General features: G+C 34.4%; 3 protein-coding genes and 1 pseudogene across 3 annotated transcripts; all 4 read right to left on the bottom strand.

Annotated features, from left to right (window-relative positions):
• Positions 1-2187: 2187 nt before the first annotated feature.
• On the bottom strand, positions 2188-3050 carry LOC145132287 (chlorophyll a-b binding protein 40, chloroplastic-like; annotated as a pseudogene).
• Positions 3051-9839: 6789 nt separating this feature from the next.
• Positions 9840-10944, bottom strand: LOC145132505 (chlorophyll a-b binding protein 40, chloroplastic). Its single transcript, XM_079067303.1, has one exon. The coding sequence runs from the start codon at positions 10896-10898 to the stop codon at positions 10095-10097; it is 804 nt and encodes a 267-aa protein (XP_078923429.1). The 5' UTR covers positions 10899-10944; the 3' UTR covers positions 9840-10094.
• Positions 10945-15263: 4319 nt separating this feature from the next.
• LOC145132499 (chlorophyll a-b binding protein 40, chloroplastic) lies at positions 15264-16286 on the bottom strand. The gene has a single exon (XM_079067296.1). It carries the CDS (start codon positions 16238-16240, stop codon positions 15437-15439), a length of 804 nt encoding a protein of 267 aa, XP_078923422.1. The 5' UTR covers positions 16241-16286; the 3' UTR covers positions 15264-15436.
• Positions 16287-20613: 4327 nt separating this feature from the next.
• Positions 20614-21637, bottom strand: LOC145134204 (chlorophyll a-b binding protein 40, chloroplastic-like). Its single transcript, XM_079069083.1, has one exon. The coding sequence runs from the start codon at positions 21588-21590 to the stop codon at positions 20787-20789; it is 804 nt and encodes a 267-aa protein (XP_078925209.1). The 5' UTR covers positions 21591-21637; the 3' UTR covers positions 20614-20786.
• Positions 21638-22953: the final 1316 nt, after the last annotated feature.

Genomic DNA, 22953 nt, shown 5'->3' with positions numbered 1-22953 from the left:
ATAAATATTCAAATATAATAGAATAAATTATAAAATCAAATTAATATTAAAACTATAACAAAATCAAATTAAATTAATTTTAAAAAACTAATAACAAAAAATAAAATATTAAATTAATTATAAAATCAAATTAAGTTTAAAATCAAATTAAACTAATTATAAAATAAAATTAATATTAATATTAAAATAAAATAAAATTAATTATAAAATCAAATTAAATTAATTTAAAAAACTAATATCAAAAAAGGAAATATTAAATAATTAAAAAATCAAATTAGGTTAATTTTATAATCAAATTAAATTAATTATAAAATCAAATTAAATTAATTATAAAATCAAATTAAACGGTATATTTTTTAAACCATAATATTATGTAATATAATATTAAAAGTATGATGCTATAAAAGAAAATAAACTAACGTATGATGTTATAATTAACACAATTATGATACTTTTGTTAATTACAACATTATACTTTTGGAACCCTAGGTAGTGGCGTACTATGAAAATCGGTGATACCACCTTCTAGGAGCATGCTTGAGGTTTTTATAAGGATTTTTGAGGACGGAAGACGTGACCCCGAAATTAGGATCGTAGATACTGTCCTATAGGTGACTGTGAAGAAAAGTCACTTTTTGCAAGGTTTAAAATAAGCTGATAAATAGACTGGTATCAATAGACAATTTTTTGAGGGTTGTACGGATAATGTCCCATATGAAAACGGCGTTGAATATCTCATCACAATCAATTCCTCGGTTTTGGCTGCGACTGTTGGCTACAAGGTTGCCATTATAAAGAGAGATACCTACATTGAAACTATGATGAAAGAGCCACATGTAGCGTACAATATTGACCCATTGGAGTCGTCATACAAGAGTCCATGTCCTATTCAAGATACAAACACGGTACTCATCATGTATAGCATGTCGCCAGTTGAGGTCCCGAATATCTTGTATGTGGGATTGGGAGATAGGTTACATAGTTGAGGTCATGAATATATTGTAGGTGGGATCGGGGTTAGGATACATAGATGACATGTGGATATTGAGGCATTGTAATGATTTAACAAGCCCTTCCTGGTTGTATTGTTCGAACTTAACTATTCATGATCTGTAAAATCGAGTTTTAACTAGTCATTCCTAACCTTAAATATTGTTAATATTGAAGTTTACTTTCATTCAAAGAATTCAATATATGCATATATCTTTATTTTGTTTTAGATTTTCATTATTTAAATAAATAATATATCACTTGATTCTTGTATATTGGTTTTTAACATAATTCGATTCTTATATATAAACATACTATTTCGAAGGTCACAGTTCAACGTCAATTAGTATTAGTCAAGAACCAAAGATGGGCTACGTTACCGAAACATTCGCTAAAGGCTTTGCTCGTGACGGATTGGCGACTGGTGATGTCAGGGATTGGTTTGTGTGTGTGTGGTTGAAGGGTTTCCGAGCTAGTTTTGGATAGTTTTGCAATGGACTTCCGTCGCTATTTTGTACGCTTTTTTTTTCACTATGGAACCATTATATTATAGATAAGACAGGTTTTTCTCTAGTGTCAAATATAAGAGACAAACCATGTTTCAAAATCAACCATAGGAATAGGAATGAACAGAAATCTTGAAAAATCCAAAATACACATTCCGTACAGTACTCTAGAAGCATAAAATCCAATTTTAGAAGTTTTAAATTAAAAGTTATACATATCATAGCAGTTTGAATGAAAATGACGATTGATTGTTTTTGTTATGAGGCATGAATTCGTAGAATTCCTACATAGTTATGCATATCAGCGTGGTTTGAATGGTAATGGTAATTGACTAATTGATTCGGTCAAGAGGCATGATTTCCTATTTAAGTACACATATCCGTTGTTCCATCCTATAGAAATTAGAAGGGCCCCTTTCATAAAATGAACTACATTATCATACTCTCAGTGGTAATAAAGTGATGTGATCAGCTATTTATAAATATGGTACTGAAGATTAGAATGTGGAAATGACCGTTTATATCCCGTAAGCTTTGTAAATGTTCATTCATATTTGCACAGCTAATTAATCAATTTACAAAAATATGGATATGGTGGATTTAACTCCATGAATCAAGACCTCTCATTTTCGACCTTATGCTGGTCAAATTTACAATGTCGCAAGCTGTTTTTCTTTCATGGACATTATATTCTTCCCGGCCAGTTTTAGTTTCCAGGGACGAAGTTGGTGGCATTAGCCCATGCGTTGTTGGTAACTGGATCGGCAATGTGGTCTGCAAGGTTTTCTAATGGACCTTTTCCGGTGACTATGGCTTGAACAAAGAACCCAAACATTGAAAACATAGCTAATCTTCCGTTCTTAATCTCCTTCACCTTCAACTCTGCAAAAGCCTCCGGATCTTCAGCTAATCCCAGCGGGTCAAAGCTTCCTCCAGGGTACAATGGGTCAACTATCTCCCCAAGAGGCCCACCGGCAACTCTATAACCTTCAACAGCACCCATCAAGATCACTTGTGTAGCCCAAATTGCCAATATGCTCTGTGCGTGGACCAAGTTGGGGTTGCCCAGATAGTCAAGCCCACCCTCACTAAAGATTTGGGATCCTGCCTTGAACCACACAGCTTCACCGAACTTGACGCCATTGCGGGCTAGAAGCTCCGGGAAAACACATCCCAAAGCTCCTAGCATGGCCCACCTACAATGGATGACCTCAAGCTCACGGTTCTTGGCAAAAGTCTCAGGATCTGCTGAGAGCCCGGCTGTGTCCCACCCGTAGTCTCCAGGGAATTCTCCGGTTAGATATGATGGAGCCTCACCCGAGAATGGCCCCAAGTACTTCACTCTGTCAGGTCCGTACCATGGGCTTCCTGATGAAGCGGTCTTGGCTTTGCTGCTGTCTTTCTCATTGTCACCCTTCCATCACCAGAAAACTCTGAGGTAGATGGAGCAACCTTGATTGCCTGCCCGGCAAATGAAGGAGATGAGAGAGCCATTGTTGAAGCAGCCATGTATTTATGAACAAAAGATTGAGTTGTATTTGTGTAGTTGAGCAAATGAGAAGAAGAGTTGGTGTAGGAATTGGGAAGTTAGTGTAGTGTTATATAGGTTATGTATGGAAGCTAAGCAGTATTTTCCAACTTTGACCCTATTTCTTTGACCGGAAAAGCTAAGCAGACAACATGTTGTCGTCGTAGATTCGTGGGAAGGGGCAAAATTTTCGCGGTATTTTGAAAACCTATACTAACGACATGTCGGTATAGGGTATTATAAAATTAATTTCGATTTACTTATATTCGGTGTCGTAGAAAATAAAAACGGTGTCTTTTTCATCAGCTTATACAGACGATATGTCGTCGGTATAAGGCATTAAAAAAATAATTTCGATTTATTTTTATTCCGTGTCGCGGAAAATAAAAAACGGTGTCGTTTTCGTAATCTTATGCCGACGACATTCCGTCCGCAAAAAGATGGGTCGATCCGCGTGAAATATCTTTCCAGACAATATGTCGTCTGTAAAACTGTTTTTTTAATGACGTAAAAAGGAAACAACGTAGTTTTTGTTGGCCTATACTGTGACAACCCGAAATTTTCTATCATGTTCAGTCTAACACTTCTCTCTAACACTTCTCTCTAACACTTCTCTGAAAGTCAAACTCATTCCTGCTATCATTTAGCACAATTTGGAACCTGTCTGAATGTTCTGAGCCTTGTACACTTAAGGGATAAGTGTCGGGGTTTATCTGCTGAATCTATAGTACAAAGAACGAGCCTGAAACACTTTGACCTGGAGTTCACGGCCACCACATGGGAGTTTACGGCCGTAAACTCCATGTGGGCCGTAAACTCCACCTAATATGATGAAAGGGTGGCCATTAGTTCATTCCTTTCTTTCCCTTGGCTGAAATCCTCTCAAGTATCATCCCGATCTTCGTCCCCGATCTTCAAAACTCGTAAGTTTCTTGCCCTAACTAGTTGATATCTTACATGAACTAGTGATCTTACATGATTTCATCCGTGAAATCATTCCATTTGTGTAGATCTTCAAGTTTCACTAAGAACACCAAGAACACACACTAGTGTTCTTGGCCAAAAACGACCATTCAAGCTCCTGGATCGTAAGTACTCTTGTTCTAACTCGTTGTACACTAGGTTTAACATGTTTAGAGCTTAGAAATCACAAGGAAACACAAGATCAAAGGAGTTTACGGCCAAGACATGTTCTTGGGCCGTAAACCCCTATAAGTGGGGCAAATTGCACCCTAGTCCCTTCCTAAGCCCTGGATGCTAGTCTTGATCCTTCCTTGGAGTGTTTAGGACCTTAAACAACAAATAAAACATACCCCCATAAGAGTTTATGGCCGTAAACACATAAGGAAATGGTCCTTAGGCCGTAAACTCTATTAGGTGGTGATATTGTGCCCCTAATGCTTCCTAATGACTAGAACTTAGCCTAGAACCAATCACCATTGAACTAGGAACCTCAAAACATCAAAATGGTACTTCCCATCATGAGTTTACGGCCGTAAACTCATGGGGAAGTGGTCCCTAGGCCGTAAACACAAGTTAAGGTCATTCTTGGACCTTAAACTCACCTAGCCTCTTGTTTAGCCTTGGAACACTTGACCACTTAAGACATCATACCTTTAAGCCTCAAATGGAGACCCATTAGAGAGTTTACGGCCAGGAGTAAACTCCCCTGGGCCGTAAACTCCATTAAGTATGGTCCATTGACCATAAACTCACTTACAATGCCTTGCAATCTTTTGTTGCAACCCAATGGCCTCCTAACACTTTGACTAAAGAGTTTTCCATGCCTTAGAATGCTTATACTTGTCTAATTAGTGTTATAATCACTAATTGTATATATACATATGTCTTTATATGTTATTAGGATCATTGTATGTGTTTAAGTCTTCACTTGACACCTAGCAATCCTATATCATCTGTTCATCCAAACCACTCACTACAGGTGAGTTCATACCCCTTAATCAACCTTTTTAAATGTTTTTAAATGCTTTTATGGACGGGGGGGGGGGGATACAAGTTGATCTATATTAGTTATTATATCAATCACATGTGATTAATAACTACCAAACAAGTGGTTTTCTTACTTTTCAAACTATGTTACCAAACTGTTTTACTTCAAACTGTTTTACAAACTCTTTTACATGTCGAACACTTTTATTAAACTCTTTTAAACTTATATTCTGTTATATTGACAAATGCATGCCTATATATGTATAGTTATATAAGTAATGTTTAAAGGACTTAGGAAGACTAGCTCGCCCTATTCCCTTTTCCTCGTTTGGATGTGGCCTTAGGGTATCGGTTATTCGTCCGAATGTCGTCTAAATATTAGTTATATATCATGTATACATATATAGACATAAAAGTTTCTTCTTTCATTCAGTTCAATACCTTTGGGTAGCAAAGGCATACATGGATGTTTATACACTCAAATCATATTACTAGTAAGCTACTATAGGTGTAGCTTAGGGAATTACTAATACTATTACTAGAACAATGAATCATACAATGAGTCAGTTCATACATGAGTCAATACTTGCTAGATAGGGAGAGAACACACAATACAGCTAGCACACCCGGTACATTACAATACAGGCTAGACAGAGAGAGAACATACATTACAGCTAGCACACACAGTACATTACAATACATGCTAGACAGAGGGAGAACATACATTACAGCTAGCACATTCATTACATATACAGTTTTGCAGTTATGTGAGCCACGTTCCGGGGCATGGCACTACCTGCCATGGCCGTTCATGTATCCAGAATCTCCTTAATTGGGGAGCGTATGAGTTTGCGTATAGCTATACTGGATTGACTATCCTACACCTCGCTGCTAGCTACAGTAAGACTTACAAGTCTATGGGTGCCAAATGTCATTTTTCTCCGACATCTTACATTGTCGCGTACTATAGTCGGTAGCAGGATACAGGCCGATCACATGGTACTTTAAATTATAATTAGTTTAAGGTTAGTACAGTAGTAGTTACTTAATACAACACTACAGTACTATTTCATTTTCCCATTACATTTACTTTGTGATATTCACACAATAAACAATAATGTAAAAACTATATTTTTGGTTAATGATAGTCAGAATTGGGAAAATACACACTCTTACAAGAGACACACACACAGATACTAGATGCCTTGGTAGAAGGTTACTTTTAGTAGGAAACATAGAGTTTTCTAGGAGGTTCAAAACTTTTACATACTTATGCTTCACATACTTACAAATACTTTCTTACAAATACATATACTAAAATGCTTATGATCTCACCAGCTTTAAAGCTGATACTCTCTTTCAAAATAACTTGTATCCTCAGGTCACCAGTAGACAGATACCGGTGCAAGGTTTAGAGAAGATGGAGCTCGTTCAAGACTCATCTTTCATTTTGATTTATATTTTGGTGTCTATATAACTTGACAGAACACACTTGTATAAAAATTATATTATTAATGCAATGGATGATGTTGTTGCTTGTTTACTACTATTCATTGTTGTGATACTATACATGACGTCCTCCGCCCCAGAACGTTTCCGCCGTTCATGGTTTTGGGGTGTAATATATACCGACGAAGTGTCGTCGGCATAGGGTTTAGTTATAACAAAGAGGGACATGCGTTCATTTTGCAGTCGATGCTTTTCCTGTTTTCTTTCTCGCGATGTCGGCGATGCAGACCATCCTCCGACCACTCCCGTTCATCGGCGACTAAAAGGTATGGTTCTTGGTCCTTGGTCCTTGTTTTCTTCTTAATTTGTGATAGCTTGAGTTTTAACTCCAATGTTGGGGGATTTTTTTCCGATTGTTGGAGTCCCTAATTCACAGCCTTCACCATTGTAGAAGTATCCGCCGACAACAGCCTTCACCACCGCCGAAGAAACTTATTTATGGTGATTCGGCTACCTTCACCACCAATTTTGAGGTAAGTTTTTGATTTCTTTTTTCATTTTTGGCATGAAAGTGTGTTTATGCAACCTATTGTATAATTGATTTATGTTTATGCTCATTGTGGTGTATTGTGGTGTATTGGCATGAAAAATGAAATTAGGCATGATTTGTTTGATTTTGTATTTAGATGTATACATTTGTATGAAATTGAAATTATATGTCTAAAACGTTAGCTGTTATAAGGTATGATTGTATGAAATTGGATGTATTGCTTAATTGTTTGAAATTGAAATTTGAATTGGATGTAATGTATGCTTAATTGTATGAAATTGGAATATGAAAGTGGTATTGTATGTCTAAAATGAAATGAAAATTAGAATTGAATGTATTGTATACATATATGATTATGTGATATTTAGGTTTAATAGTTTGAGTGTATTTAAGATGAAGTGACAAAGTTCTTAATTGATAAGTTATAGTTTTTGTATTTAGATGTTATTCTTTGTATTGTAAAGCGCTTAATTCATAAGTTAAAGTGTTTGATAAGTTGAAGTGTTTGTATTTACATGTATGATTGTATTATATGTTTATTATGTTTTTATTTTCTTGTTAATACGGTTTCAAAGTGCTTAATTTTGGTAGTGACTTAATGTTGGTCATTACGACTTAGCTTAATTAGGTTATTAATAGCTACGTACTATTAGTAATTTTAAATTAATTATAAAATAAAGTTAAATTAATTTTTAAAAAATCAATAACAAAAAAGAAAATATTAAGTTAATGGTAAAATCAAAATAAATTAGTTTAAAAATCAAATTAATATTAATATTAAAATGAAATTAAATTAATTATAAAATCAAATTAAAAAAATTAAAAAAAACTATTAAAAAAAAGAAAATATTAAACTAATTATAAAATCCAATTAAGTTAATTTAAAAAAAAATTAAATTAATTATAACATCAAATTAATATAATTATTCAAATATAATAAAATAAATTACAAAATCAAATTAATATTAAAACTATAACAAAATCAAATTAAATTAATTTTAAAAAACTAATAACAAAAAATAAAATATTAAATTAATTATAAAATCAAATTAAGTTTAAAATAAAATTAAATTGATTATAAAATCAAATTAATATTAAAATTAAAATAAAATAAAATTAATTATAAAATAAAATAAAATTAATTTAAAAAACTAATAAAAAAAGAAAATATTAGATTAATTAAAAAATCAAATTAAGTTAATTTTATAATCAAATTAAATTAATTATAAAATCAAATTAAAATAACTATAAAATCAAATTAAACGGTATATTTTCTATACCATAATATTATGTAATATAATATTAAAAGTATGATGCTATAAAAGAAAATAAACTAAAGTATGATGTTATAATTAACACAATTATGATACTTTTGTTAATTACAACATTATACTTTTGGAACCCTAGGTAGTGGCGTACTATGAAAATCGGTGATACCACCTTCTAGGAGCATGCTTGAGGTTTTATAAGGATTTTTTAGGACGGAAGACGTGACCCTGAAATTGGGATCATTGAAACCTTGTGGTTGATGCATGTATACTAACCTAAAGGTGACCGTGAGAAAAGTCAATTTTTGCATGGTTTAAAATAAGCTGATAAATAGACCGGTATCAATAGATAATATTTTGAGGGTTATACGGATGATGTCCCATATCAAAATGGCGTTGAATATCTCATCACAATCAATTCTTCGGTTTTGGAAGCGACTGTTGGCTACAAGGTTGACATTATAAAGAGAGATACCTACATTGAAACTATGATGAAAGAGCCACATGTAGTGTACAATATTAACCCATTGGAGTCGTCATACAAGAGTCCATGTCCTATTCAAGATACGAACATGGTACTCATCATGTATAACATGTCGCCAGTTGAGGTCCCGGATATCTTGTATGTGGGATTGGGAGATAGGTTACATAGTTGAGGTCATGAATATCTTGTAGGTGGGATCGGGGGTTAGGATACATAGATGACATGTGGATATTGAGGCATTGTAATGGTTTAACAAGCCCTTCCTGGTTGTATTGTTCGAACTTAACTATTCATGATATGTAAAATCGAGTTTTAACTAGCCCTTCCTAATCCTTAAATATTGTTAATATTGAAGTTTACTTTCATTCAAAGAATTCAGTATATGCATATATCTTTATTTTGTTTTAGATTTTCATTATTTAAATAAATAATATGTCACTTGATTCTTGTATATTGGTTTTTAGCATAATTCGATTCTTATATATAAACATACTATTTCGAAGGTCACATTAATATTAGTCAAGAACCAAAGATGGGCTACGTTACCGAAACATTCGCTACACGCTTTGCTCGTGACGGATTGGCGACTAGGGATTGGTTTGTGTGTGTGTGGTTGAAGGGTTTCCGAGCTAGTTTTGGATAGTTTTGCAATGGACTTCCGTTGCTATTTTGTACGCTTTTTTTTCTCTATGGAACCATTATATTATAGATAAGACAGGTTTTTCTCTAGTGTCAATTATAATAGACAAACCATGTTTCAAAATCAACCATTGGAATAGGAATGAACGGAAATCTCGAAAAATCCAAAATACACATTCCGATCAATACTCTAGAAGCATAAAATCCAATTTTAGAAGTTTTAAATTAAAAGTTATACATATCATAGCAGTTTGAATGAAAATGACGATTGATTGTTTTTGTTATGAGGCATGAATTCGTAGAATTCCTACATAGTTATGCATATCAGCGTGGTTTGAATGATAATGGTGATTGACTAATTGATTCGGTCAAGAGGCATGATTTCCTATTTAAGTACACATATCCGTTGTTCCATCCTATAGAAATTAGAAGGGCCCCTTTCATAAAATGAACTACATTATCATACTCTCAGTGGTAACAAAAATGATGTGATCAGCTATTTATAAATATGGTACTGAAGATTAGAATGTGGAAATGACCGTTTATATCCGGTAAGCTTTGTAAATATTCATTCATATTTGCACAGCTAATTAATCAATTTACAAAAATATGGATATGGTGGATTTAACTCCATGAATCAAGACCTCTCATTTTCGACCTTATGCTGGTGAAATTTACAATGTCGCAAGCTGTTTTTCTTTCGTGGACATTATATTCTTCCCGGCCAGTTTTAGTTTCCAGGGACGAAGTTGGTGGCATAAGCCCATGCGTTGTTGGTAACTGGATCGGCAATGTGGTCTGCAAGGTTTTCTAATGGACCTTTTCCGGTGACTATGGCTTGAACAAAGAACCCAAACATTGAAAACATAGCTAATCTTCCGTTCTTAATCTCCTTCACCTTCAACTCTGCAAAAGCCTCCGGATCTTCAGCTAATCCCAGCGGGTCAAAGCTTCCTCCAGGGTACAATGGGTCAACTATCTCCCCAAGAGGCCCACCGGCAACTCTATAACCTTCAACAGCACCCATCAAGATCACTTGTGTAGCCCAAATTGCCAATATGCTCTGTGCGTGGACCAAGTTGGGGTTGCCCAGATAGTCAAGCCCACCCTCACTAAAGATTTGGGATCCTGCCTTGAACCACACAGCTTCACCGAACTTGACGCCATTGCGGGCTAGAAGCTCCGGGAAAACACATCCCAAAGCTCCTAGCATGGCCCACCTACAATGGATGACCTCAAGCTCACGGTTCTTGGCAAAAGTCTCAGGATCTGCTGAGAGCCCGGCTGTGTCCCACCCGTAGTCTCCAGGGAATTCTCCGGTTAGATATGATGGAGCCTCACCCGAGAATGGCCCCAAGTACTTCACTCTGTCAGGTCCGTACCATGGGCTTCCTGATGAAGCGGTCTTGGGCTTTGCTGCTGTCTTTCTCATTGTCACCCTTCCATCACCAGAAAACTCTGAGGTAGATGGAGCAACCTTGATTGCCTGCCCGGCAAATGAAGGAGATGAGAGAGCCATTGTTGAAGCAGCCATGTATTTATGAACAAAAGATTGAGTTGTATTTGTGTAGTTGAGCAAATGAGAAGAAGAGTTGGTGTAGGAATTGGGAAGTTAGTGTAGTGTTATATAGGTTATGTATGGATATGGAGACGTGGGTATAATATCCATATTATCTCTGTTATTGGTCAAGCTTAGTTTCAAGATTTCAGTTTTGGCGGTATCTATTTCTATCAATCAAGCCTCATGCACCCATCACCCATGCCATGCCATACTAAGCCAATAAGAAATGTGGTTCAGATTTCAACAAATTTGGTTCACAAATTTCCTTCCAGAGTTATTAATATTTGGAGCATATTTATTTTTGTAAATCTTACTTTTACTATCCAACTCCACATCTTTCGTATACGAGAGTGTCATTTTCTTTTAGCATTTTTCCAACAATAACTTGTTTTCAAATTTTAACTCAAAATATTTTATTTTACAATATTTTTATTCAAAAATGTCATATATACGTAATGTTTGTTTTTAGCTTGATCTCAAAAAGTTCATTATCACTACAAGAATAACAATGTGTACAGACGACACCTATCCCGACCACATATGTCGTCGGCAAAAGTCCAGCTATCCAGACGACATGTCGTCGGCAGCACAGTATTTTCCAACTTTGACCCTATTTCTTTGACCGGAAAAGCTAAGCAGACGACATGTTGTCGTCGTAGATTCGGTGGGAAGGGGCAAAATTTTCGCGGTATTTTGAAAACCTATACCAACGACATGTCGGTATAGGGTATTATAAAATTAATTTCGATTTACTTATATTCGGTGTCGTAGAAAATAAAAACGGTGTCTTTTTCATCAGCTTATACAGACGATATGTCGTCGGTATAAGGTATTAAAAAAATAATTTCGATTTATTTTTATTCCGTGTCACGGAAAATAAAAACGGTGTCGTTTTCGTAATCTTATGCCGGCGACATTCCGTCTGCAAAAAGATGGGTCGATCCGCGTGAAATATCTTTCCAGACAATATGTCGTCTGTAAAACTGTTTTTTTTTAATGACATAAAAAGGAAACGACGTAGTTTTTGTTGGCCTATACCGACGAAGTGTCGTCGGCATAGGGTTTAGTTATAACAAAGAGGGACCTGCGTTCATTTTGCAGTCGATGCTTTTCTGTTTTCTTTCTCGCGATGTCGGCGATGCAGACCATCCTCCGGCCACTCCCGTTCATCGGCGACTAAAAGGTATGGTTCTTGGTCCTTGTTTTCTTCTTAATTTGTGATAGCTTGAGTTTTAACTCCAATGTTGGGGGATTTTTTTCCGATTGTTGGAGTCCCTAATTCACAGCCTTCACCATTGTCGAAGTATCCTCCGACAACAGCCTTCACCACCGCTGAAGAAACTTATTTATGGTGATTCGGCTACCTTCATCACCAATTTTGAGGTAAGTTTTTGATTTCTTTTTTCATTTTTTGGCATGAAAGTGTGTTTATGCAAACTACTGTATAATTGATTTATGTTTATGCTCACTGTGGTGTATTGTGGTGTATTGGCATGAAAATGAAATTAGGCATGATTTGTTTGATTTTGTATTTAGATGTATACATTTGTATGAAATTGAAATTAGATGTCTAAAACGTTAGCTGTTATAAGGTATGATTGTATGAAATTGGATGTATTGCTTAATTGTTTGAAATTGAAATTTGATTTGGATGTAATGTATGCTTAATTGTATGAAATTGGAATATGAAAGTGGTATTGTATGTCTAAAATGAAATGAAAATTAGAATTGAATGTATTGTATACATATATGATTATGTGATATTTAGGTTTAATAGTTTGAGTGTATTTAAGATGAAGTGACAAAGTTCTTAATTGATAAGTTATGGTTTTTGTATTTAGATGTTATTCTTTGTATTGTAAAGTGCTTAATTGATAAGTTAAAGTGTTTGATAAGTTGAAGTGTTTGTATTTACATGTATGATTGTATTATATGTTTATTATGTTTTTATTTTCTTGTTAATACGGTTTCAAAGTGCTTAATTTTGGTAGTGACTTAATGTTGGTCATTACGACTTAGCTTAATTAGGTTATTAATAGCTACGTACTATTAGTAATTTTAAATTAATTATAAAATAAAGTTAAATTAATTTTTAAAAAATCAATAACGAAAAAGAAAATATTAAGTTAATGGTAAAATCAAAATAAATTAGTTTAAAAATCAAATTAATATTAATATTAAAATGAAATTAAATTAATTATAAAATCAAATTAAAAAAATTAAAAAAAACTATTAAAAAAAAGAAAATATTAAACTAATTATAAAATCCAATTAAGTTAATTTTAAAAAAAATTAAATTAATTATAACATCAAATTAATATAATTATTCAAATATAATAAAATAAATTACAAAATCAAATTAATATTAAAACTATAACAAAATCAAATTAAATTAATTTAAAAAAACTAATAACAAAAAATAAAATATTAAATTAATTATAAAATCAAATTAAGTTTAAAATAAAATTAAATTGATTATAAAATCAAATTAATATTAATATTAAAATCAAATAAAATTAATTATAAAATAAAATTAAATTAATTTAAAAAACTAATAAAAAAAGAAAATATTAGATTAATTAAAAAATCAAATTAAGTTAATTTTATAATCAAATTAAATTAATTATAAAATCAAAATTAAAATAACTATAAAATCAAATTAAACGGTATATTTTTTAAACCATAATATTATGTAATATAATATTAAAAGTATGATGCTATAAAAGAAAATAAACTAAAGTATGATGTTATAATTAACACAATTATGATACTTTTGTTAATTACAACATTATACTTTTGGAACCCTAGGTAGTGGCGTACTATGAAAATCGGTGATACCACCTTCTAGGAGCATGCTTGAGGTTTTATAAGGATTTTTGAGGACGGAAGACGTGACCCTGAAATTGGGATCATAGAAACCCTGTGGTTGATGCATGTATACTAACCTAAAGGTGACCGTGAGAAAAGTCAATTTTTGCATGGTTTAAAATAAGCTGATAAATAGACCGGTATCAATAGATAATATTTTGAGGGTTATACGGATGATGTCCCATATGAAAATGGCGTTGAAAATCTCATCACAATCAATTCTTCGGTTTTGGAAGCGACTGTTGGCTACAAGGTTGACATTATAAAGAGAGATACCTACATTGAAACTATGATGAAAGAGCCACATGTAGCGTACAATATTAACCCATTGGAGTCGTCATACAAGAGTCCATGTCCTATTCAAGATACGAACATGGTACTCATCATGTATAACATGTCGCCAGTTGAGGTCCCGGATATCTTGTATGTGGGATTGGGAGATAGGTTACATAGTTGAGGTCATGAATATCTTGTAGGTGGGATCGGGGGTTAGGATACATAGATGACATGTGGATATTGAGGCATTGTAATGGTTTAACAAGCCCTTCCTGGTTGTATTGTTCGAACTTAACTATTCATGATCTGTAAAATCGAGTTTTAACTAGTCCTTCCTAATCCTTAAATATTGTTAATATTGAAGTTTACTTTCATTCAAAGAATTCAGTATATGCATATATCTTTATTTTGTTTTAGATTTTCATTATTTAAATAAATAATATGTCACTTGATTCTTGTATATTGGTTTTTAGCATAATTCGATTCTTATATATAAACATACTATTTCGAAGGTCACATTAGTATTAGTAAAGAACCAAAGATGGGCTACGTTACCGAAACATTCGCTACACGCTTTGCTCGTGACGGATTGGCGACTAGGGATTGGTTTGTGTGTGTGTGGTTGAAGGGTTTCCGAGCTAGTTTTGCAATGGACTTCCGTTGCTATTTTGTACGCTTTTTATTCTCTATGGAACCATTATATTATAGATAAGACAGGTTTTTCTCTAGTGTCACTTATAATAGACAAACCATGTTTCAAAATCAACCATTGGAATAGGAATGAACGGAAATCTCGAAAAATCCAAAATACACATTCCGATCAATACTCTAGAAGCATAAAATCCAATTTTAGAAGTTTTAAATTAAAAGTTATACATATCATAGCAGTTTGAATGAAAATGACGATTGATTGTTTTTGTTATGAGGCATGAATTCGTAGAATTCCTACATAGTTATGCATATCAGCGTGGTTTGAATGATAATGGTGATTGACTAATTGATTCGGTCAAGAGGCATGATTTCGTATTTAAGTACACATATCCGTTGTTCCATCCTATAGAAATTAGAAGGGCCCCTTTCATAAAATGAACTACATTATCATACTCTCAGTGGTAATAAAGTGATGTGATCAGCTATTTATAAATATGGTACTGAAGATTAGAATGTGGAAATGACCGTTTATATCTGGTAAGCTTTGTAAATGTTCATTCATATTTGCACAGCTAATTAATCAATTTACAAAAATATGGATATGGTGGATTTAACTCCATGAATCAAGACCTCTCATTTTCGACCTTATGCTGGTGAAATTTACAATGTCGCAAGCTGTTTTTCTTTCATGGACATTATATTCTTCCCGGACAGTTTTAGTTTCCAGGGACGAAGTTGGTGGCATAAGCCCATGCGTTGTTGGTAACTGGATCGGCAATGTGGTCTGCAAGGTTTTCTAATGGACCTTTTCCGGTGACTATGGCTTGAACAAAGAACCCAAACATTGAAAACATAGCTAATCTTCCGTTCTTAATCTCCTTCACCTTCAACTCTGCAAAAGCCTCCGGATCTTCAGCTAATCCCAGCGGGTCAAAGCTTCCTCCAGGGTACAATGGGTCAACTATCTCCCCAAGAGGCCCACCGGCAACTCTATAACCTTCAACAGCACCCATCAAGATCACTTGTGTAGCCCAAATTGCCAATATGCTCTGTGCGTGGACCAAGTTGGGGTTGCCCAGATAGTCAAGCCCACCCTCACTAAAGATTTGGGATCCTGCCTTGAACCACACAGCTTCACCGAACTTGACGCCATTGCGGGCTAGAAGCTCCGGGAAAACACATCCCAAAGCTCCTAGCATGGCCCACCTACAATGGATGACCTCAAGCTCACGGTTCTTGGCAAAAGTCTCAGGATCTGCTGAGAGCCCGGCTGTGTCCCACCCGTAGTCTCCAGGGAATTCTCCGGTTAGATATGATGGAGCCTCACCCGAGAATGGCCCCAAGTACTTCACTCTGTCAGGTCCGTACCATGGGCTTCCTGATGAAGCGGTCTTGGGCTTTGCTGCTGTCTTTCTCATTGTCACCCTTCCATCACCAGAAAACTCTGAGGTAGATGGAGCAACCTTGATTGCCTGCCCGGCAAATGAAGGAGATGAGAGAGCCATTGTTGAAGCAGCCATGTATTTATGAACAAAAGATTGAGTTGTATTTGTGTAGTTGAGCAAATGAGAAGAAGAGTTGGTGTAGGAATTGGGAAGTTAGTGTAGTGTTATATAGGTTATGTATGGATATGGAGACGTGGGTATAATATCCATATTATCTCTGTTATTGGTCAAGCTTAGTTTCAAGATTTCAGTTTTGGCGGTATCTATTTCTATCAATCAAGCCTCATGCACCCATCACCCATGCCATGCCATACTAAGCCAATAAGAAATGTGGTTCAGATTTCAACAAATTTGGTTCACAAATTTCCTTCCAGAGTTATTAATATTTGGAGCATATTTATTTTTGTAAATCTTACTTTTACTATCCAACTCCACATCTTTCGTATACGAGAGTGTCATTTTCTTTTAGCATTTTTCCAACAATAACTTGTTTTCAAATTTTAACTCAAAATATTTTATTTTACAATATTTTTATTCAAAAATGTCATATATACGTAATGTTTGTTTTTAGCTTGATCTCAAAAAGTTCATTATCACTACAAGAATAACAATGTGTACAGACGACACCTATCCCGACCACATATGTCGTCGGCAAAAGTCCAGCTATCCAGACGACATGTCGTCGGCAGCACAGTATTTTCCAACTTTGACCCTATTTCTTTGACCGGAAAAGCTAAGCAGACGACATGTTGTCGTCGTAGATTCGGTGGGAAGGGGCAAAATTTTCGCGGTATTTTGAAAACCTATACCAACGACATGTCGGTATAGGGTATTATAAAATTAATTTCGATTTACTTATATTCGGTGTCGTAGAAAATAAAAACGGTGTCTTTTTCATCAGCTTATACAGACGATATGTCGTCGGTAGAAGGTATTAAAAAAACAATTTCGATTTATTTTTATTCGGTGTCGCGGAAAATAAAAACGGTGTCGTTTTCGTAATCTTATGCCGGCGACATTCCGTCTACAAAAAGATGGGTCGATCCGCGTGAAATATCTTTCCAGACAATATGTCGTCTGTAAAACTGTTTTTTTTTAATGACATAAAATGGAAACGACGTAGTTTTTGTTGGCCTATACCGACGAAGTGTCGTCGGCATAGGGTTTAGTTATAACAAAGAGGGACCTGCGTTCATTTTGCAGTCGATGCTTTTCTGTTTTCTTTCTTGCGATGTCGGCGATGCAGACCATCCTCCGGCCACTCCCGTTCATCGGCGACTAAAAGGTATGGTTCTTGGTCCTTGTTTTCTTCTTAATTTGTGATAGCTTGAGTTTTAACTCCAATGTTGGGGGATTTTTTTCCGATTGTTGGAGTCCCTAATTCACAGCCTTCACCATTGTCGAAGTATCCTCCGACAACAGCCTTCACCACCGCCGAAGAAACTTATTTATGGTCATTCGGCTACCTTCACCACCACTTTTGAGGTAAGTTTTTGATTTCTTTTTTCATTTTTTGGCATGAAAGTGTGTTTATGCAACCTACTGTATAATTGATTTATGTTTATGCTCACTGTGGTGTATTGTGGTGTATTGGCATGCAAATGAAATTAGGCATGATTTGTTTGATTTTGTATTTAGATGTATACATTTGTATGAAATTGAAATTAGATGTCTAAAACGTTAGCTGTTATAAGGTATGATTGTATGAAATTGGATGTATTGCTTAATTGTTTGAAATTGAAATTTGATTTGGATGTAATGTATGCTTAATTGTATGAAATTGGAATATGAAAGTGGTATTGTATGTATAAAATGAAATGAAAATTAGAATTGAATGTATTGTATACATATATGATTATGTGATATTTAGGTTTAATAGTTTGAGTGTATTTAAGATGAAGTGACAAAGTTCTTAATTGATAAGTTATGGTTTTTGTATTTAGATGCTATTCTTTGTATTGTAAAGTGCTTAATTGATAAGTTAAAGTGTTTGATAAGTTGAAGTGTTTGTATTTACATGTATGATTGTATTATATGTTTATTATGTTTTTATTTTCTTGTTAATACGGTTTCAAAGTGCTTAATTTTGGCAGTGACTTAATGTTGGTCATTACGACTTAGCTTAATTAGGTTATTAATAGCTACGTACTATTAGTAATTTTAAATTAATTATAAAATAAAGTTAAATTAATTTTTAAAAAATCAATAACGAAAAAGAAATATTAAGTTAATGGTAAAATCAAAATAAATTAGTTTTAAAATCAAATTAATATTAATATTAAAATGAAATTAAATTAATTATAAAATCAAATTAAAAAAATTAAAAAAAAAACTATTAACAAAAAAGAAAATATTAAACTAATTATAAAATCCAATTAAGTTAATTTAAAAAACAATTAAATTAATTATAACATCAATTAATATAATTATTCAAATATAATAAAATAAATTATAAAATCAAATTAATATTAAAACTATAACAAAATCAAATTAAATTAATTTAAAAAAACTAATAATGAAAAATAAAATATTAAATTAATTATAAAATCAAATTAAGTTTAAAATAAAATTAAATTAATTATAAAATCAAATTAATATTAATATTAAAATCAAATAAAATTAATTATAAAATCAAATTAAATTAATTTAAAAAACTAATAAAAAAAGAAAATATTAAATTAATTAAAAAATCAAATTAAGTTAATTTTATAACCAAATTAAATTAATTATAAAATCAAAATAAATTAACTATAAAATCAAATTAAATGGTATATTTTTTAAACCATAATATTATGTAATATAATATTAAAAGTATGATGCTATAAAAGAAAATAAACTAAAGTATGATGTTATTATTAACACAATTATGATACTTTTGTTAATAACAACATTATACTTTTGGAACCCTAGGTAGTGGCGTACTATGAAAATCGGTGATACCACCTTCTAGGAGCATGCTTGAGGTTTTATAAGGATTTTTGAGGACGGAAGACGTGACCCTGAAATTGGGATCATAGAAACCCTGTGGTTGATGCATGTATACTAACCTAAAGGTGACCGTGAGAAAAGTCAATTTTTGCATGGTTTAAAATAAGCTGATAAATAGACCGGTATCAATAGATAATATTTTGAGGGTTATACGGATGATGTCCCATATCAAAATGGCGTTGAATATCTCATCACAATCAATTCTTCGGTTTTGGAAGCGACTGTTGGCTACAAGGTTGACATTATAAAGAGAGATACCTACATTGAAACTATGATGAAAGAGCCACATGTAGCGTACAATATTAACCCATTGGAGTCGTCATACAAGAGTCCATGTCCTATTCAAGATACGAACATGGTACTCATCATGTATAACATGTCGCCAGTTGAGGTCCCGGATATCTTGTATGTGGGAGTGGGAGATAGGTTACATAGTTGAGGTCATGAATATCTTGTAGGTGGGATCGGGGGTTAGGATACATAGATGACATGTGGATATTGAGGCATTGTAATGGTTTAACAAGCCCTTCCTGGTTGTATTGTTCGAACTTAACTATTCATGATCTGTAAAATCGAGTTTTAACTAGTCCTTCCTAATCCTTAAATATTGTTAATATTGAAGTTTACTTTCATTCAAAGAATTCAGTATATGCATATATCTTTATTTTGTTTTAGATTTTCATTATTTAAATAAATAATATGTCACTTGATTCTTGTATATTGGTTTTTAGCATAATTCGATTCTTATATATAAACATACTATTTCGAAGGTCACATTAGTATTAGTCAAGAACCAAAGATGGGCTACGTTACCGAAACATTCGCTACACGCTTTGCTCGTGACGGATTGGCGACTAGGGATTGGTTTGTGTGTGTGGTTGAAGGGTTTCCGAGCTAGTTTTGGATAGTTTTGCAATGGACTTCCGTTGCTATTTTGTACGCTTTTTTTTCTCTATGGAACCATTATATTATAGATAAGACAGGTTTTTCTCTAGTGTCAATTATAATAGACAAACCATGTTTCAAAATCAACCATTGGAATAGGAATGAACGGAAATCTCGAAAAATCCAAAATACACATTCCGATCAATACTCTAGAAGCATAAAATCCAATTTTAGAAGTTTTAAATTAAAAGTTATACATATCATAGCAGTTTGAATGAAAATGACGATTGATTGTTTTTGTTATGAGGCATGAATTCGTAGAATTCCTACATAGTTATGCATATCAGCGTGGTTTGAATGATAATGGTGATTGACTAATTGATTCGGTCAAGAGGCATGATTTCCTATTTAAGTACACATATCCGTTGTTCCATCCTATAGAAATTAGAAGGGCCCCTTTCAAAAAATGAACTACATTATCATACTCTCAGTGGTAATAAAGTGATGTGATCAGCTATTTATAAATATGGTACTGAAGATTAGAATGTGGAAATGACCGTTTATATCCGGTAAGCTTTGTAAATGTTCATTCATATTTGCACAGCTAATTAATCAATTTACAAAAATATGGATATGGTGGATTTAACTCCATGAATCAAGACCTCTCATTTTCGACCTTATGCTGGTGAAATTTACAATGTCGCAAGCTGTTTTTCTTTCATGGACATTATATTCTTCCCGGCCAGTTTTAGTTTCCAGGGACGAAGTTGGTGGCATAAGCCCATGCGTTGTTGGTAACTGGATCGGCAATGTGGTCTGCAAGGTTTTCTAATGGACCTTTTCCGGTGACTATGGCTTGAACAAAGAACCCAAACATTGAAAACATAGCTAATCTTCCGTTCTTAATCTCCTTCACCTTCAACTCTGCAAAAGCCTCCGGATCTTCAGCTAATCCCAGCGGGTCAAAGCTTCCTCCAGGGTACAATGGGTCAACTATCTCCCCAAGAGGCCCACCGGCAACTCTATAACCTTCAACAGCACCCATCAAGATCACTTGTGTAGCCCAAATTGCCAATATGCTCTGTGCGTGGACCAAGTTGGGGTTGCCCAGATAGTCAAGCCCACCCTCACTAAAGATTTGGGATCCTGCCTTGAACCACACAGCTTCACCGAACTTGACGCCATTGCGGGCTAGAAGCTCCGGGAAAACACATCCCAAAGCTCCTAGCATGGCCCACCTACAATGGATGACCTCAAGCTCACGGTTCTTGGCAAAAGTCTCAGGATCTGCTGAGAGCCCGGCTGTGTCCCACCCGTAGTCTGCAGGGAATTCTCCGGTTAGATATGATGGAGCCTCACCCGAGAATGGCCCCAAGTACTTCACTCTGTCAGGTCCGTACCATGGGCTTCCTGATGAAGCGGTCTTGGGCTTTGCTGCTGTCTTTCTCATTGTCACCCTTCCATCACCAGAAAACTCTGAGGTAGATGGAGCAACCTTGATTGCCTGCCCGGCAAATGAAGGAGATGAGAGAGCCATTGTTGAAGCAGCCATGTATTTATGAACAAAAGATTGAGTTGTATTTGTGTAGTTGAGCAAATGAGAAGAAGAGTTGGTGTAGGAATTGGGAAGTTAGTGTAGTGTTATATAGGTTATGTATGGATATGGAGACGTGGGTATAATATCCATATTATCTCTGTTATTGGTCAAGCTTAGTTTCAAGATTTCAGTTTTGGCGGTATCTATTTCTATCAATCAAGCCTCATGCACCCATCACCCATGCCATGCCATACTAAGCCAATAAGAAATGTGGTTCAGATTTCAACAAATTTGGTTCACAAATTTCCTTCCAGAGTTATTAATATTTGGAGCATATTTATTTTTGTAAATCTTACTTTTACTATCCAACTCCACATCTTTCGTATACGAGAGTGTCATTTTCTTTTAGCATTTTTCCAACAATAACTTGTTTTCAAATTTTAACTCAAAATATTTTATTTTACAATATTTTTATTCAAAAATGTCATATATACGTAATGTTTGTTTTTAGCTTGATCTCAAAAAGTTCATTATCACTACAAGATTAACAATATGTACAGACGACACCTATCCCGACCACATATGTCGTCGGCAAAAGTCCAGCTATCCAGACGACATGTCGTCGGCAGCACAGTATTTTCCAACTTTGACCCTATTTCTTTGACCGGAAAAGCTAAGCAGACGACATGTTGTCGTCGTAGATTCGGTGGGAAGGGGCAAAATTGTCGCGGTATTTTGAAAACCTATACCAACGACATGTCGGTATAGGGTATTATAAAATTAATTTCGATTTACTTATATTCGGTGTCGTAGAAAATAAAAACGGTGTCTTTTTCATCAGCAGCTTATATAGACGATATGTCGTCGGTATAAGGTATTAAAAAAATAATTTCGATTTATTTTTATTCGGTGTCGCGGAAAATAAAAACGGTGTCGTTTTCGTAATCTTATGCCGGCGACATTCCGTCTGCAAAAAGATGGTTCGATCCGCGTGCAATATCTTTCCAGACAATATGTCGTCTGTAAAACTGTTTTTTTTAATGACATAAAAAGGAAACGACGTAGTTTTTGTTGGCCTATACCGACGAAGTGTCGTCGGCATAGGGTTTAGTTATAACAAAGAGGGACCTGCGTTCATTTTGCAGTCGATGTTTTTCTGTTTTCTTTCTCGTGATGTCGGCGATGCAGACCATCCTCCGACCACTCCCGTTCTTCGGCGACTAAAAGGTATGGTTCTTGGTCCTTGTTTTCTTCTTAATTTGTGATAGCTTGAGTTTTAACTCCAATGTTGGGGGATTTTTTTCCGATTGTTGGAGTCCCTAATTCACAGCCTTCACCATTGTCGAAGTATCCTCCGACAACAGCCTTCACCACCGCC

This window comes from Lactuca virosa, chromosome 8 (assembly GCF_052849685.1).
Source record: "Lactuca virosa cultivar CGN04683 chromosome 8, Lactuca_virosa_CGN04683_v6, whole genome shotgun sequence".
In the NCBI taxonomy this organism is placed as follows: Eukaryota; Viridiplantae; Streptophyta; class Magnoliopsida; order Asterales; family Asteraceae; genus Lactuca; species Lactuca virosa.
This window is presented reverse-complemented; position numbering and strand designations above follow the sequence as displayed.